Source organism: Haliotis asinina, chromosome 8 (genome assembly GCF_037392515.1).
Source record: "Haliotis asinina isolate JCU_RB_2024 chromosome 8, JCU_Hal_asi_v2, whole genome shotgun sequence".
NCBI classification, from domain to species: domain Eukaryota; kingdom Metazoa; phylum Mollusca; class Gastropoda; order Lepetellida; family Haliotidae; genus Haliotis; species Haliotis asinina.
Window position 1 is genome coordinate 16,118,127 of NC_090287.1, and position 19,115 is coordinate 16,137,241.

The following is a 19,115-nucleotide window of genomic DNA, read 5'->3' on the forward strand; positions in this document are numbered from 1 at the left end:
ACAAACATGGCGTGGTTTTGGGTTGTGGTAGTTGGTGGAGTTTCTGTATCCTTGCTGGTCCTGCGTCGAATCGCGAACCGTGCTAAGGTGTGCCCAAGCAAGGCAATGATGACAGGAAAGACCGTAGTGATAACTGGTGCTAACTGTGGTATCGGCAAGGCTACTGCCTCCGAACTAGCCAAACGAAACGCAAGAGTGATATTGGCATGCAGGGATGTGGGCAAAGGAACGAAAGCTGTCAAGGAAATCCGGCGACGCACGCAAAGCGGGGAGCTGGTTGTCAAGCGCCTTGATCTAGCGTCAATAAATTCTATCCAGATGTTTGCTGATAATTTGCGGAAAGAAGAACAAAGGCTGGACGTGTTAATTAACAACGCAGGTGTTTTCCAATGCCCATATACAAAAACTGAAGATGGTTTTGAGATGCAGATGGGTGTTAATCACATTGGTCATTTCTTGTTGACTAATTTGTTAACAGACATGTTAAAGAAATCTGCGCCAAGTAGAGTGGTAGTTGTAACATCATCTCTTCATAAGAGAGGAACTATGAATTTCGATGACCTCCAAAGTGAGAAGGCATATAACAAGGCTAAGAGCTATGCCAATAGCAAACTAGCGAATTGTCTTTTCTCAAGGGAATTAGCCAGGCAGCTATGTGGTGGCAACGTCTCTGTGTACTGCGTTCACCCAGGAATGGTAATGACAAACCTCAGTAGACATGTGGTGCCACGCTTCATTAAGATTCTCTTAACGCCATTGGCTCTCCTGCTCGGTGCGCGAACAAATTTTGAAGGTTGTCAAACAGTTTTATATTGCAGTGTTGCTGATGAAGTTGCAAAAGAAACAGGAAAATATTATGGAAACTGTAAAGTGGAACCATGGCATCAGGTAGCAACTGATGATGGTGTTGCTAAAAAACTATGGGAAGTCAGTGAGAAATTGACCAAATTGGCATGACCAGATTCAGCTACCAACTGGACAGAGTGATGTAGATGAACAGACTACCCTTGATTTAATTATGTTTGTGATAAATGTTTAATAAAATGGATGCTTGTAATGACAAGCATTTGTGCAGATAAACAAATGTTTATATATGTTTTGATGCAGCTGAAGCATATGAATGTGATGACCTCTCAATAAAGAAACCATTTCATTTTACAAAACAAGCTTTACTCAGCACAAGAAACATTTACAACAGTGGATCAAGGATACATCATGAATACGTTTTTGTCCAGCTTTCTGATATCTAAAGGTTTTCATTCTGAATTTCCTTGAACAAATAAATAATATTAATGCAAACATTCAAGGAAATGTTCTATTTGGAGTAGAGTTTGTCACGAAGTTTCTTCCTCTTTTTGGTCATGATGAGTATTACTTGGAACACAGTTTCAACTACCAACATAACCAATGCTGTGGAAAGACCCAAGCCAACTATGAAGAAAATACGACTGAGTTTTTTGAGAGGCAGTGGTTCTCCCCCAAGCTGAAAGGCAGTAGTGGCAGTACTTGGAGTTGTGTTCCAGTACTTGTCCACCCAGTGCTCCATGATGCCAGTTTCTTTGATGTTCCTCATTCTGAAAAAAAATTATTACTGAGTGAGCGAGTATAGTTTTATGCCGCATTCAGCAATATTCCAGCTATATGGCAGCAGTCTGTAAATAATCGAGTCTGCGCAATTGGGAACTGATGATGTGTCAACCAAGTCAGCGAGTCTGACCACCCGATCCCGCTAGTCGTCTCTTACGACAAGCATAGTCACCTTTTATGGCAAGCATGGGTTGCTGAAGGTCTATTCTATTTTGGGCCAAAACTTAATCTAATTATGAAGGAGAGGAATAGTTCTTTTGGGTGAAAATTCAGTCCCATCACATTTCAATATATTCTTTCACAAAGAATAGAAAGGGTTATGCTCTTTGTAAAAGCTTCTTCAACTATAGGTTGACTAAATCGGTGGCTATACCCAAACGTCTCTGTAGTATCACATCTTTCTTTCAAACTAGGTTGGTGCTTAATTAATGCATGGGGATACATATTATTTTTCAACAATATTCTATGAAAAACAATAATACATTAAAAGAGCACAATTTGAATCTCCTGTCAACAGGGCAAAAATGTTTGAAAGACCGAATCCAGGATCCACTAAATGTGTTGATAAATGTTTTATTGCCAGTCTAAATAAGGTTGGGCTCAGTATTAGCAGGGAGACTATATATAGATAGACTGTAGATTATCCCATGTATTATTCATTACACTGCTTATGCTGAAAACTCAGCCTGTTTAGCTAGAGTGTACTACTGGCATGTCACTTACACCCACTGCAGCTCAGGGAGTAGAGGTGAGTCAGTTGGGACACCCAGCGCCACCCCAGACGGATGTATGTTCTCCCCTACCATGGTGAGCACTACTCCCTCTGGAGCTCTCTCCACCATGACCTCCAGTGTGTTTCTACTGGAGATGAAGGCATACTTGCTGTTGATGACCTTATGTAGATGAGATTCAATGTCTTTGCTCAGAACGCTTGGGTCCTTCTGAGCGAACTCCATCAGGCGGTTATATGTTTCTTTGTATAATGGGTTGTCCGACGTCTGAAAACATAAGTGCAACAGATATTTAACATCCAATTCTGGCTTCCCCAAGAGATATCATTGTGGTGTGATCAAATAGCAAAGAAGGTACTTCACTATTCTCCACCACTGAATTAGACTTGGTGTACTTTGTACTCCTTTGCCCTGAACAATCTAATTGTGTATAATTTTACCAAGTGAGTGAGGTTAGTTTTACGCCACACTCAGCAACCACCCGATTCCGTTAGTCGCCTCTTACGACAAGCGTAGTCGCCTTTTATGGCAAGTATGGGTTGCTGAAGGCCTATTCTACCCCGGGACCTTCACGGATGTGTAATTTTACTAATACAACAACAGGTAATATTGCACCCATGTCTATCAAAGGTCAAGGTCAAGTTTAAGTTGATGAAACATGGTCACACCATCCATTGACAGTTTCTGTTACTGTGACACTTATACAATACTGAGACTTGGCCATTTACATATCTTAAGACATTCAAATGAAAGGCTTGGTCATGTTGTTTGATTGTAAGTGTCTTGTGTCTTTTAAGTCTTTTGATGCTTTCTCGAAATTGCAGCAGGGGGCCTACTTGAAGATATATATTTAAGGCTGATATAATTTCATATGTATCAAAGATGTGTTCTTGACTGTTAAGTTGGCAGCGTTTCAGTGATTTTTCAAGTTCAGTAACGTTTGAGCAAAGTTTGAATATTCTTGGTCTGGTTACTCTTGCGTATTTTCCTGGCACATTTGTTTGAGTGGCGTTCTGGAAGTTGGTGGTATAGAGGTGACAATACTTAAAGGATGGTCAACTTCTCTGTTTTTATAATAGAGACCATTTCGATGTGGTTTCTCATACCGATTTCAAACATAACATATATCATATCACATCATATGCTTGAAAGCGCTCAAGAAACTATACCGAAAACTCACTTTATGTGAAAATATGTGAGTTTAGTTTTACACCTCACTCAGCAATATTCCAGCTACGTGGCGGCAGTCTGTAAATAACCGAGTCTGGACCAGACAATCCAGTGATGAACAGCATGGCCATCTGTGTGCGCAAAAAGGTTTATGATGTCACGTGTTCGTCAGAAATTTAGCCCGTCACGGTTGGTCGGTCGGTCGGTCGACACTATTTATTACACATCTGTAACCAACGTACTCCGAACAGTAGAGTGTTAATAGATCCATCGAACATCCCCCACGTGTAGTCGCTGTCTTGAACCAGTTGCTCCAGCGACGTGAATGGGACGACTTTACGCTGGACACAGAAAGACACGGTAAGGGTTGCGCTGTACATGGCAGCGAATACTAGACAGAACAACCACCATGACGACACAAGCACCCTTCCACTGCACGACTTCGGCCTCAACGATCCACCTACAAGGAAAAAACACAACGTACTTAAGGCAACAAAACAGAAAAAAGTCATTGATGATCGCATTGTCTTTAGGTATGTCAGAACAGAGGTGGCAAAGACAACTGCCGGAGAGGTAAATACGGCATACAATACCTAGAACGACCACTTACCAGATATTTAACAGGATCATACAATACCTGTTACAATACCCGTATCGACCACTTGCCAGAGATACAACTGCATCAATCAACCCTGCAACGACCACTTGCCATAGATATAACTGCATCATACAATACCCGTATCGACCACGTGCCAGAGATGTAACTGCATCATACAATACCTGTAGAAACCACGTGCCAGAGATGTAACAGCACCTTACAATACCTGTAGAAACAACGTGCCAGAGATGTAACAGCATCTTACAATACCTGTAGAAACCACGTGCCAGAGATGTAACTGCATCATACAATACCTGTAGAAACCACGTGCCAGAGATGTAACAGCACCTTAAAATACCTGTAGAAACCACGTGCCAGAGATGTAACAGCATCATACAATACCTGTAGAAACCACGTGCCAGAGATGTAACTGCACCATACAATACCTGTAGAAACCACGTGCCAGAGATGTAACAGCATCATACAATACCTGTAGAAACCACGTGCCAGAGATGTAACAGCACCATAAATACCTGTAGAAACCACGTGCCAGAGATGTAACTGCATCATACAATACCTGTAGAAACCACGTGCCAGAGATTTAACTGCACCATACAATACCTGTAGAAACAACGTGCCAGAGATGTAACTGCATCATACAATACCTGTAGAAACCACGTGCCAGAGATGTAACTGCACCATACAATATCCGTAGAAACCACGTGCCACAGATGTAGCAGCATCATACAATACCTATAGCAACCACGTGCCAGAGATGTAACTGCATCATACAATACCTGTAGAAACCACGTGCCAGAGATGTAACTGCACCTTAAAATACCTGTAGAAACCACGTGCCAGAGATGTAACAGCATCTTACAATACCTGTAGAAACAACGTGCCAGAGATGTAACAGCATCATACAATACCTGTAGAAACCACGTGCCAGAGATGTAACAGCATCATACAATACCTGTAGAAACCACGTGCCAGAGATGTAACAGCATCATACAATACCTGTAGAAACCACGTGCCAGAGATGTAACAGCATCATACAATACCCGTAGAAACCACGTGCCAGAGATGTAACTGCATCATACAATCCCCTTAGAAACCACGTGCCAGAGGTGTAACTGCATCATACAATACCCGTAGAAACCACGTGCCACAGATGTAACAGCATCATACAATACCTGTAGAAACCACGTGCCAGAAATGTAACTGCATCATACAATACCTGTAGAAACCACGTGCCAGAGATGTAACTGCACCTTAAAATACCTGTAGAAACCACGTGCCAGAGATGTAACTGCACCATACAATACCTGTAGAAACAACGTGCCAGAGATGTAACTGCACCATACAATACCTGTAGAAACAACGTGCCAGAGATGTAACAGCATCATACAATACCTGTAGAAACCACGTGCCAGAGATGTAACAGCATCATACAATACCTGTAGAAGCCACGTGCCAGAGATGTAACTGCACCATACAATACCTGTAGAAACCACGTGCCAGAGATGTAACAGCATCATACAATACCCGTAGAAACCACGTGCCAGAGATGTAACAGCACCTTACAATACCCGTATCGACCACGTGCCACAGATGTAACAGCATCATACAATACCTGTAGAGACCACGTGCCAGAGATGTAACTGCATCATACAATACCTGTAGAAACCACGTGCCAGAGATGTAACTGCACCATACAATACCTGTAGAAACCACGTGCCAGAGATGTAACAGCACCTTAAAATACCTGTAGAAACCACGTGCCAGAGATGTAACAGCATCATACAATACCCGTAGAAATCACGTGCCAGAGATGTAACTGCATCTTACAATACCTGTAGAAACCACGTGCCAGAGATGTAACTGCATCTTACAATCCCCTTAGAAACCACGTGCCAGAGATGTAACAGCATCATACAATACCCTTAGAAACCACGTGCCAGAGATGTAACAGCATCATACAATACCCGTAGAGACCACGTGCCAGAGATGTAACAGCATCATACAATACCCGTAGAGACCACGTGCCAGAGATATAACTGCATCATACAATACCCGTATCGACCACGTGCCAAAGATGTAACTGCATCATACAATACCTGTAGAAACCACGTGCCAGAGATGTAACTGCACCTTACAATACCTGTAGAAACCACGTGCCAGAGATGTAACTGCACCATACAATACCTGTAGAAACCACGTGCCAGAGATGTAACAGCACCTTAAAATACCTGTAGAAACCACGTGCCAGACATGTAACTGCATCATACAATACCCGTAGAAATCACGTGCCAGAGATGTAACTGCATCTTACAATACCTGTAGAAACCACGTGCCAGAGATGTAACTGCATCTTACAATCCCTTTAGAAACCACGTGCCAGAGATGTAACAGCATCATACAATACCCTTAGAAACCACGTGCCAGAGATGTAACAGCATCATACAATACCCGTAGAGATCACGTGCCAGAGATGTAACAGCATCATACAATACCCGTAGAGACCACGTGCCAGAGATATAACTGCATCATACAATACCCGTATCGACCACGTGCCAAAGATGTAACTGCATCATACAATACCTGTAGAAATCACGTGCCAGAGATGTAACTGCACCATACAATACCTGTAGAAACCTCGTGCCTGAGATGTAACTGCACCATACAATACCTGTAGAAACCACGTGCCAGAGATGTTACAGCATCATACAATACCCGTAGAAACCACGTGCCAGAGATGTAACTGCATCTTACAATACCTGTAGAAACCACGTGCCAGAGATGTAACTGCATCTTACAATCCCCTTAGAAACCACGTGCCAGAGATGTAACAGCATCATACAATACCCGTAGAAACCACGTGCCAGAGATGTAACAGCATCATACAATACCCGTAGAGACCACGTGCCAGAGATGTAACAGCATCATACAATACCCGTAGAGACCACGTGCCAGAGATGTAACAGCATCATACAATACCCGTAGAGACCACGTGCCAGAGATGTAACAGCATCATACAATACCTGTAGAAACCACGTGCCAGAGATGTAACTGCACCATACAATACCTGTAGAAACCACGTGCCAGAGATGTAACAGCACCTTAAAATACCTGTAGAAACCACGTGCCAGAGATGTAACAGCATCATACAATACCCGTAGAGACCACGTGCCAGAGATGTTACAGCATCATACAACACCCGTAGAAACCACGTGCCAGAGATGTAACAGCATCATACAATACCCTTAGAAACCACGTGCCAGAGATGTAACAGCATCATACAATACCCTTAGAAACCACGTGCCAGAGATGTAACAGCATCATACAATACCCGTAGAGACCACGTGCCAGAGATGTAACAGCATCATACAATACCCGTAGAGACCACGTGCCAGAGATATAACTGCATCATACAATACCCGTATCGACCACGTGCCAAAGATGTAACTGCATCATACAATACCTGTAGAAACCACGTGCCAGAGATGTAACTGCACCATACAATACCTGTAGAAACCTCGTGCCTGAGATGTAACTGCACCATACAATACCTGTAGAAACCACGTGCCAGAGATGTTACAGCATCATACAATACCCGTAGAAACCACGTGCCAGAGATGTAACTGCATCTTACAATACCTGTAGAAACCACGTGCCAGAGATGTAACTGCATCTTACAATCCCCTTAGAAACCACGTGCCAGAGATGTAACAGCATCATACAATACCCTTAGAAACCACGTGCCAGAGATGTAACAGCATCATACAATACCCGTAGAGACCACGTGCCAGAGATGTAACAGCATCATACAATACCCGTAGAGACCACGTGCCAGAGATGTAACAGCATCATACAATACCCGTAGAGACCACGTGCCAGAGATGTTACAGCATCATACAACACCCGTAGAAACCACGTGCCAGAGATGTAACAGCATCATACAATACCCGTAGAGACCACGTGCCAGAGATGTAACAGCATCATACAATAGAGGACCACTTACCAGAGATACGGCTGCATCACACAATATCCGTAACGACCATTTGTCAGAGATACAATACCCGGATTGATATTAACATCTTACCCGATACTTGACAATATTTTATGTATATAATGTACTAAAATCGGATTAACAGAGTATGAATTACCTTATCTCTATAATACCACGTCTTCAATTCGTACAAGACCATCGGTGTTTTCACATTTCTTTTAGAATACAGAGTTACCTCTCGCTTTTCCTACCTTGCGACAAAATGGACCCAATCATGTACCATGCTGCTTCCCACAGCAGGAGCGGAAATGTCTTCGGCCGCACGCCGTCCGCATACTCCACCAAGACGAACAGTACCGTGACGATGCCGAGACACAGGGCAATAGACAGGAGGGCTACAGGTTGTAATGGCGTCGTCAGTTGTTTGAGACTAAGTTCGGACTCGTTGTGGATACGGTAGAGAATATCAATGACCTCTGTCTTGTATGATGGGTAGACGTAGTCCATTACAACGTCTCTGCTGGCGTGAATACCGATGTCGGCGAGAGCGATGTCTATTTCCTGAATATTAAAAACAGTCAGTAGACGGGTTAGAGATTTTGAAAGAAGAGTTGTCAAACTGGTGCCGTCTGCTCAAGTGTTTGCCCTTAATCCCGAAAAGCTGCAGACCCAGAGGACCAAGAACCATAAAGAACCGTGGTTCCTCATTAGAATGCGTAGGTCTTATATTCAATATGGAAATAATTCTCTCGGTTAGTGGGGATGAAAAAGCTGTCGGCCATAAGGACCTGAAGAAAACAAAAGCTGTGCATATACCGCTGTTGTGCTTAGTATTGCCATGATTGTATGGCTGCATGGTTAGAGCTTATCGTGTCGGCTTATTTAAAGCCCGTAGAATACCAAGTTCGAGTCCTAATATTGGAGTTCTGTCATAATGCCAGTACTAAACGTTAATTAAACCCTCATTCATGCACTCGCTCGCTCTTACCCTGTCCTTCAACTGACGGACAAGTCCTGTCCAGGATCCATTCACAATGGCCCCCCATTCCCCATCTTCCACCTCCTCAATTGTGTACCTGAAACACACAGGCACTCATACGTAACACACAAAACAAATGTACGGACATTCATCTTCAGAAATTAAAGAATTTACTCAATCTTCGAGAGATGAAAGTTAATTCAAATGATCGTCTGTTTGGATTTGATACCATGTATTGGTTCTTGGACTCACATTGGTTCATTTTCGATCGACTGGTTGCCTTCCAAAGCGTTATGCTTTTTGTTACTTTTGATGTTCTTTCCGTGTGTATTATTTTTCAATCTGATAAAAATGATGGAGAATGTAAAAGTCTATAGAAACCATCTATATTTCATTTTGACATTTGCTTTCTGCTGGCTATTCTTACATTCAGCTATAACTCACGTAAAATTGATAGCATCCACCATGCTGTGGAGAAGATCAATGCACATCCCGCTGTAGGCGGTCTTGTTCGCCACAGTGGTCTTCTCAACGAAACCCGGCCACTAAGGAGGAGGAAATCAGCATGGAAGGAATACCACAATTTGTCACCTAGATTTGACACTTTGACAATGTGTATCCCACATGTTAGCCCAAGATGGCTGACCAGTAGATTTACCGGAAGTCATACGGGCCACTGACAGATTAACATAACAGTACTTTCTTCGTCAGAAAACTAGTTTAGTACGAACGAGGAGAATTGTATTTCTAGTACCCTTATTATTGCCTGGTATGGTTTGTCACACCTAGACAAGGTTGAAAAGTATGTCTGATTCCGGTGTATTTTCCAACGTTTAACCTTTAACTGGAACTGGACCAGACTCTGCCCACCATCATGGGGTTGTCTGCATGCGTGCCCCTGGCGTATGTCAACGGATAGTATGTGATCGACGTGATTACATACATGCAATACTTTGACGAAATGATGAATAAGTTGATGAAGACAAATGAACAGGTTGATGATGACGAAGAATGACAAACAAGTATACATGAATGAGGTGAGCGGACTTCCAGCTCAACCCCAGGGCCTTTCCTGCGAGCGGCAAAATCCTGCTCGCGGTCGTCCCTACTAAAACAGTCGGAATGCCGGACACCGCACTCACATCTCACGTACAGTATACATGTGAGAATACATATACATGTATATAGTTTTTAACAACAATAGTCAGGCAAAGATTCAACAATGGACAGATAGAGAAACTAATAGCACTTCCTTCCACAGTTGATGTGATGACAGACACAGCCAAGGGGGATGACCAATAAAGGCCACAAATGTCATATACAGTAATTAATGGAAGTGACAAAGAGGAACAAGGTAGCTGACAAGACAATGTACTCTGCGGTAGTGATGAAGATCAAGATTGCAGATTGAATAATAATAACTAAATATCATATAGCCTGGCTACATAGTTTTTGGTCTGTAGAAATATTTGGACATGGTTGTCCTGAAGTAGACACTATAACACGTACATTAGCAGCGGTCCACATTAGATAAACCAGGGATAAAGCCTCAGCTGCAAGTAGTTTTAGACCAACACTATACATATTATCGTTTCGGAAGGAGAATGAAGAGATAGAAGCAGCCTCCCTGACCAGTTTTAGAATGACTGAAACTGGAGATACGTTTCTGGGCCAATAAAGCGATTTCCAAACCTGTTTTGTAGAAGATTAACCCCATTCCGTATGTAATATTCATTTTATGTAATGTTTCGGAAGGGGAAATGAAGCAATAGAAGCGGGCTCCTTGCCCAGTTTAGAAATGACTGAAACTGGAGATACTTATTGGGCCTATACAGCGATTTCCGTACCGGTTTTGTAGATAAAAGAAGATGAACCCCATTCCACTTGTACTTCTTATTGGGGAACAGCTTGCTGGTCATATCACTGAGTGGTATGTCCTTCGCGTGGACCTTGTCAAACCTCGCCATATTTCGCACTTCCGTCAGGGTATACATGGTCAGGGTGTCCGTCGGGTCATCAAGTAACTGTGGAACCCGGATGATAAAACAATTATTATAGATTCAATATGGCGGTTGTAAAACTCTTGCGTATTAAGGAATATTTGAACTCTGTATTTTCTGTAAATCGGAATGTAACGATTCAACACGCACTGTTTTATAATATTTACACAACATAGCTAAAACAGTTCATATTACACACAGTTTCTCAGTTAGAAGTGACTCTACTACTGTACTTACTTTCATAATGTATCCCACAATGCTCTTTTTCAATTCTTTGTCATTGTTGCATTTAACGTTTGGTGATGCCACGTCGAAACAAGTGCCGATGTTAGATTGGAGGAAATCCTAAAACACTCTCAAGCATGAATGAATTTCTGTTTGAATTCAAGAATTAAGTATGGTTTGGGCTATTTGCCCGAGTAAAAGAACCCACGTGTTAAGTATTTGAAACAAACCAGGGATGTTGATATTTATTTCATACGAATGTTCTAGCTGTGTTATGGTTCTCGAGCTTGTATTTTTAAGACCATTTTCAGACTTTAAACGTTTTGGTAATTTTAATTGTTTGGTCAAATCTGCTTTTCAAGCGCTAGCGTTCTTTTCAAAGGCAGGCTGTATTGTGTACAGATTCGCGATACACTGTAAACATATTCGACGTACCTACAGTTCTTCAACCATTACTGTAACTAACAATGTGCTTGGAGTTACATTTTTCGATCACTGTATTGCAATACCTATTGTTTTCATGTCTGAAGTTGTACATACCGGTAAACCAGATATATTGCACAGCCCTACTAAAGGATATCCAGTTCTGTGCAGCTACTCATCACCTGGGCAACCAAAGCCTCTTAGTGTAACAACGCAGAAATTAAGCATATTCTACAAGGGCTCTTTTAACGAAACAACTTTTATTTAGGCGATATCACCTGAACTCCCATTCTTTAATTGCACTGGGGTTATCATCACCAAAGTGCTTTGTGAAAGGAGACCCAGAAAGCTGGGAAGCCATTTCTATCCTATTTCCGCCGTGTGAGTCTAACATCAGCTATCATTATGTAGTGAGTGAGTATGGTTTTAGGCCGCGTTTAGCAATATTCCAGCGATGTCACGATGGGAAACCGAGAACTGCGCTTCACAAAAAGCGTCAAAAGAGTTAACATACCACCAGCTCCCCAGGCCTGGCTACCCTCCGGTGCTGAATAGTAAGAGACACCAGTATGACGTTCTCTAAACTATCTACGACTGGAAGGAAGCTGTTGAGATCCGTGACATCCGTCAGCACCAGCCAGTGTGACAGGTGCCGGAAGTTGGTAGTCCGGTTTGATCCCCGGTCGAACGAGTTTACCTGGAAAACACATAGAGCATCTGATTACACCGTGACATGTATGTACAAGTCACTGCACATGAAGTGACCCATTGTCCGTAATCGAAACATTATCACTGTATATAAAAACATATTTATTGGTCGCCATCAATACAGTTTTCATAGGAGCGTAGTTAGTCCTAAAAAGCCCATTAGGGAAATGGGAAGTATATACTACAGAGACCCCTTGCACAGAGCACATTTAAACGCCTTGACTGAAAGTCTATGTTAAAGTGAAGGAGTTATGAAAAATGACTTCAACGGGGTTTAAATACATTATGATGCAAGTATATACTTTCAATAGAGCTACGCCAGACAACAATCTGGTGCAAATACCCCGTTGAATTATTCTCTTATGTCGTGGGTTATCTAGTACATTGTATTTCTATAAATACAATGGAACCATTCGCCGCCATATACAGGAAATGACGTCAACAAATTATTCACTCATAATTCTCGGCATGCATCGTGTGTAATGTCTTTAGCCGATCCTTTTCAGCATCATATCACATGAATCAGCCCGGACTCTCCGGTGATCGAAGACCACCTCCGTGGTTCGGAGGATAGAACATAAGGCCAGGGAGTGAAAGGTCTGTGATTCGATCATGGCATGAGGCGGATAAAACATGAACGGGATTCAAATCCATGTTAAACTGCAGCACTGCACCTCAGAGGGCAAGCACTCAGCAGTCAATGCCGACAATACCAGCATACTCATGCGCGCGCACACGCATTACCTCACCTCACCCTCACGTGCTACAAACCAGAGCAAGTGTGTTTAGGGTGGTAGCTCGGGTTCCGACTAGCAGGAAGTAGATTCCCCTCTGATGCAACAGTTTGTGGACATAGGCCAGTGTCTGCCGCCACTGGTTCCTTGTGGTCAGTTCTGGGACGGAATACACGAGCACCTCTGCATCCGCTCCACATGCGGTCAGCCTGTCCATCAGCTCCCCGACATACACATCTGAAATACACGCACGAGTGGGTCAACGAATAAAAACTATCCTGGACACCCACGGGTATTTGAGTAGTACCATTGGGCTTGGAATGCCGAGACAATGACCTCTGTTTATACGTACCTGTTGAATCGTCATGGAGGACGACGATCACGTCCTGGACTACGTCCTGGAGGTAGAGCAGTAGAAACTCAATTACCCCTAAGTCGGGGTGCCTCGAGACACATATAATTCGTCGTGTTAGTGAACTTCTCGCAGCGTCTGTCATGTTCGCGAGGGGGGTATTGGTGAAGGGAGGGGTAATGACCGTCAGGCCATTGTATGTCCGCCGCCCTTCTCGTGACTGACCGATAATGATGACGTCATAATTCTCTGACGTCAAATCTTGAACTGCAACAGGCATTCAGAGATTTCAATAAATCTAACAGAAGTCCCCCACATTAAGGTAATTTGGGGACTGGGTTTATTTCTCAGTAAAATTGTATATCGTGATCAATTTCAGCATGTAATATCCAGATGCGACTCTAAGTATAAAACAAGGTACCACATTCACCATGTCAAATCAAACAAATTGTAAGCTTGTGCTAACATTGTATAGTCAAATATTCAGCTAAGACTTGTTAATGGTTCTGTTCATATTACATATCTCAAACGTCCATTGAACAGAAATATATAGTCAATGAAGGCATTGTTTTGTCTGTGTCTGGATTCCTCGCGACGTCTTTATCCAGTGGGTCTGCACCTGCGCTAAAAAGGACTGCTATCGTAATTAGGTAATTCGTATATACGTTTGGCAATCTGAAAGCCATTATGTACAATTTCAAACATGTGGGCTGACATGTTATTGTCTATTCACGTTCTTTGATTTTGTGAAAATGAGAACCAAATAAGAGAAATGGTATCGAAGCACATATTTTTAGGTCACCAAGCCTTCGGAAGCCATGAACGGAAGGCATGACACTCCCATTAGAGAGTGATATCTACTCCAGTCGATCGTGCATGTATTTGTACAATCAGTTCGTGATAGTCTTTCGGAAGTTCAGGCGTTATGAGTTTGTCATGTATTGATAGACGTGAAACTGAAAGAATTCAAAGGAGTAATGTACTCCAAACGCAAACACCATGCACCTGCCATCCAATGTAAACTGTACAGCAAAACAGGTATTGATATGACACATATTATAATTATTTCTTGTATTTCCAATCAGCTATGAACACAAATTCAACACAGGTACAAAGAAAGATGCAACAAAGTACTAATTGCTCGTCATTTCTGTAACGAAGTTCGAAAATTTCTTGTTTGGAGATGATAAGTCTTGTTTATATTTTATCACTAAGGTAGCCTTGCAGCTGCTCACACTTGGGTGTGATCTTGCTACAATAAGTAAAGAGGATGTAAAGAGGTAGTTTCCCTAGAAGTTAAACAGTAGTTAAAGATATTATGGCCACGCACCCTATACACTAACAGACGCTAAAGTCTGTACTGGAACCATTGCAGAGAGCGACATGGCGACTTACAAAGCCCAACACTTCACCTTTAAAGGGACACATATGCCCAATAATGCATCATTTTTTATTAATTCTGAAAAAAAATCAAAGCAAGACTTTCCTTTCCGAAAGTGACGATATACGTCTGTCTTCTGCTATTATATACTAAATGACAATTCTTACATATTGTTATTTCAGAGACTAATCGATAGTCTGAAGAACGTTCTCAAGGCACATTGATGTGGGGTCAGTACATGTATTGGTCACTTTGGACTGTAAACAACATACATGTGGTCATCACAATGGATGTTTTGTCAGCAGTGGGCAGTCGAGACCGGAATCAAACCGGAGTCGATATCAATGAGCGCACTAATGGAATCGGGTCTGGGAGAACGTGTATTTGAATACCGAATTCCGATATTAATGTTCGATCGTTCCCATGTAAACACTAGATCTGAGTGTTTTCTAATAAACCAGTGTTTTTATGACGTTCCTCTGAGTTCGTTATTAATTCCTGAACTTACTTCTTTCGTAGAAATCTTTTTGTTGCTGCTGGGTAATGTTAAATATGACACAGGCGTCCCCACATTGAGAGAAACACATACGTGAGGCATAACTTTCCTGTCTCTTGAACGGTGACCATTCGGGATGAAATATTCCACCTGGAACACAATATACTAGTTACTATATATGGAATTGTATTGTATTCTGTGTTACATACAAGTAACCCTAGTTTTCAGGTTGCTAAACCTATTTACAAACATCACATGCTGTTTAACATTTCAATAGTGTGTTTCGCGTACATTGTAAATTAGTAAAATATGCAGTATTGGGTTATTATGTCACTGAAAACTGAAAGAATATCTCGCTGCTTTCAAATGAGAGGGGTTTTTTTTCAAATTTTGAATAATTCTACAACATGTTTTTTAGCACGGTGGGAACCGATCACTTGTGGATATGGATACATTAATCACCGGTACAAGGTAGAATATAAATAACCTCAAACCTGAGCAGAGTTTATTTAATAACTACCGTACTGAGGGTGATTAAACAGCTTACACCACGAGAGCGTACCTATTTAATACAACTGTAATGTGTTAGACATGAGGATGATCCAAATAAGTTCAAGTGTATTGCCTTTAAATAGGTGGTAGCTGACAACTTCGCATTAGTGATTCAGAATGTTTCGAGAGACACTCATCACTTGTGCATGTGTTGGTGACGGGTGACGCCAGTGAGACAGGAAACGTGCGTGCACCTTTTCACGAACACCTGCTGTAACTACGATTTGATACTGATTCATTAAGGCTGGCTTCGTGTACAGTAGGGGCTTTTTCGACTATACTGGTAGCAGTGATTTCCTATAAATGAACTAAATTGTGTCACTTCTATTTTCTTAACAAAATACAAAAGCACTTTCCACAAATGAGGAAATGTATGCTCTAATGTCACTAAGTCACTACGTACGTTCCCAGAAAATTATCATTTTCTGATATGATGGCAGTATTGCATTGTCTGTTACAAGATGATTAAACTAAGAATAAAATCTGCCGGCTTACCCACTCGGACGTCAAGTGAAGCAAAACTGGAAATACACTGTGAAACAAGTAAGAACTTAAGAAAGGCATTTATCATCGTGCCCATCGCACCATAGTTTCAGGAATCGCGAAGAAGATGTACAGAGAAGTACACAATTAGAGTCGATCTTGATAACCTCAGGGAGAAGACGTACACGGAGATACACAGTTAGAGTCGATCTTGATAACCTCGGGGAGAAGTCGTACACGGAGATACACAGTTAGAGTCGATCTTGATAACCTCAGGGAGAAGACGTACACGGAGATACACAGTTAGAGTCGATCTTGATAACCTCAGGGAGAAGACGTACACGGAGATACACAGAGTCGATCTTGATAACCTCGGGGAGAAGACGTACACGGAGATACACAGAGTCGATCTTGATAACCTCAGGGAGAAGACGTACAGGGAGATACACAGCTAAAGTATATCTTGATAACCTCAGGGAGAAGACGTACACTGACATACGCAATTAGAGTCGATCTTGATAACTTCAGAAAAGATGCAACCTATTATTTGTCACCATAAATTGTCATTTTCAAAGTTGGATTGTCCATAAAACAAAGTCCATATACCATCACTGTTTTCCGTTTAGCCCTGCATGTGCAAATCACGCCATAAACGTAAAAGGATCGTGTCTATAAAGACAGGACAGCCTTTGAAAGCTTCTGCGCGCACATGATTGCTAACAGTTTTGCTGTTCAAACATTGCGCCCTATGTACAACTACCTGTACACCTGATGTGACCAATCAGAGATACATCAATGAAGACGTCTTGGGAGGCTTTCATGTTGTTTCTATACAAACATGGCCTTATGTAAGTATGTTTACTCACAGTGGCAAAATCATACATCCATTCATTCTGGCACTGGGGAAAATGCAATACTTTCATCGATTCATGTAGATATTTTTCTTTGTAATGATTGATGCATGATAAAAAAAATTCTTTAAAGTTGCAGATTTTCAGTCGACATGCGAGAATAAGTACATGGGAATAGTATTCTCATATTCGTAACTGCTGGGGTCACTCGTCAACTTTCTTCTTGTTGGGCACGGAAAGAGGCGAGTTATTACGAAAGAGTGTATGTGCTCAAATCTTCGAAGGGTAGTTAGAATTGGAATGCATAAGAAAAGAGTATCTATGCTCTTTTGTGACGTCTTCTCGATTACCCAGAACATTCTATTTGCAGTCAATAATATATAGACAGATAATACACTAGAGAATGTCTTGTTACATTATCTCATGTGTTATTACGATTACACCTTACACTCGGTTACGATACCTCTTGCGGTGGGGAGCCCATTTCTGGTGTGTCCCGAATTGATACCACTGACACATGCTGAAAGCGGTGTAAAACTAAACTCACTACGATACTTCTGTGCGTGAAGATGTGAGGACGCGTCCCTGAAGGTGAACTTTCCTGACAGCCTTATCCTCAGGCTTCAAAATTTACCGAAACCTCCAGACAAGCAGATATGATTTCTGTATCTCGAAAACAAATACAACTGACGACTTCCGAATGCCAAACATCAGAGCCACGTTGCCATATTGCCAAGGACATACACGGGTATGCAGCATAGGCGGGTCCAGAATGGGGTAAGGGGTGCGCATCACCCTTTTGTCCTGAAAGTTTATTGAATAACCATTGAAACTCTCGCGAAAACGGTTGAAAATGTGAACACACCATTTTTCTGAAAAGGTGCATTCACCCCTGTACAGCCTGTCGTTTCTAGGCGGAATGGCATCAACGTACAGTGTTTTCCTTTGCTCACATTATCATCACCGAATCGACGTGAAAAAGAAACAAATCCCCCAAGTTGACTCAACGGTTTGCTCTGGTTCCACCTGACCTTCACAGGTGTCCGCGGATCTTTGCGCATAAAGGCATCACACCTGAGTTCATACAGATTTTACTGACGTTAAAGGTTGTTCCATTTTTTCTTTATACTAGCCACATAAAGAAACAGTACATTGTCAAAATATTATCCCAGTTGATAAGTACTGTAACAATGTCAAAGGTACAAATAAGCTTTAATGGAGGGACCATGAGACCATAAGAAGCCGGGAGGATTTCAACTGAAATGTCAATCACATTGAGTCCACAAGACGGACAGGGGTGCAACGACCATATAATGGAGGGATCATGACACCATAGCAAGAATTTCAATTGAAAAGTCAATCATAATGACGTCACAAATCCACAAGCGGGACAGGGGTCAAACGACCATGTCACAAACTCAATAACGGGTATGTCCACCATCGGCACTGAGAACAGCAGTGCATCGGCATATCTGAGACGTAGACGTTGATCCATCTCGTCCCAAACATGCTCTATTTTGAGATCCGGTGAATTTGCAGGCCAAGGCAGTAAGTCAGTGCTGTGATGTTGCATGAAATCCATAGCAACCCTTACCATATGAGGGCGGGCATTCTCCTGTCCCAGGGCCATTACGTTGCAGAAAAGGAATTGCCAGAGGTTGAAGAATCTGATCCCTGTAGCCCACATCAGTTAAGCTGCCCTAAACAATCACCAACGGAGTTCTTTGGCGTGCTATTTTCCACCCCAAATCATCACGAAATCACTACCAAAGCGATTCCTCTCCAAGACACAGGCCTGTGCATAACGTTTTCCCACGTGTCTATAGGCGCGTTGAC

At 42.2% G+C, this 19,115-nt stretch overlaps 2 protein-coding genes across 2 annotated transcripts; one reads left to right on the forward strand and one right to left on the reverse strand.

Annotated features, from left to right (window-relative positions):
* The first annotated feature begins 6 nt into the window (after window positions 1-6).
* On the forward strand, window positions 7-1,163 carry LOC137293412 (retinol dehydrogenase 14-like). The gene has a single exon (XM_067823932.1). It carries the CDS (start codon window positions 7-9, stop codon window positions 955-957), a length of 951 nt encoding a protein of 316 aa, XP_067680033.1. The 3' UTR covers window positions 958-1,163.
* Window positions 1,149-18,909, reverse strand: LOC137294477 (glutamate receptor-like). Its single transcript, XM_067825501.1, has 14 exons — window positions 18,874-18,909; window positions 16,718-16,847; window positions 15,406-15,543; window positions 13,517-13,783; window positions 13,202-13,401; window positions 12,237-12,419; window positions 11,312-11,419; window positions 10,922-11,098; window positions 9,519-9,619; window positions 9,084-9,171; window positions 8,347-8,656; window positions 3,731-3,948; window positions 2,311-2,585; window positions 1,149-1,574 (listed from the first exon to the last, which is right to left on the reverse strand). Exons 1-14 carry the CDS (start codon window positions 18,907-18,909, stop codon window positions 1,316-1,318), a joined length of 2,490 nt encoding a protein of 829 aa, XP_067681602.1. The 3' UTR covers window positions 1,149-1,315.
* Between the last annotated feature and the right edge of the window lie 206 nt (window positions 18,910-19,115).

What these genes read in the sequence shown, in the direction of transcription:
- LOC137294477 (XM_067825501.1), bottom strand. Translation starts at nt 18,909, where the DNA reads ATGGCCCTGGGACAGGAGAATGCCCGCCCTCATATG. An exon ending in TTCTTTTATCTACAAAACCG is followed by an intron (nt 9,620 to 10,921) that starts GTACGGAAATCG and finishes CCTCCTCCTTAG; the next exon opens with TGGCCGGGTTTCGTTGAGAA. An exon ending in TGGGTCCATTTTGTCGCAAG is followed by an intron (nt 3,949 to 8,346) that starts GTAGGAAAAGCG and finishes TTTTCCTTGTAG; the next exon opens with GTGGATCGTTGAGGCCGAAG.
- LOC137293412 (XM_067823932.1), top strand. Translation starts at nt 7, where the DNA reads ATGGCGTGGTTTTGGGTTGTGGTAGTTGGTGGAGTTTCTGTATCCTTG.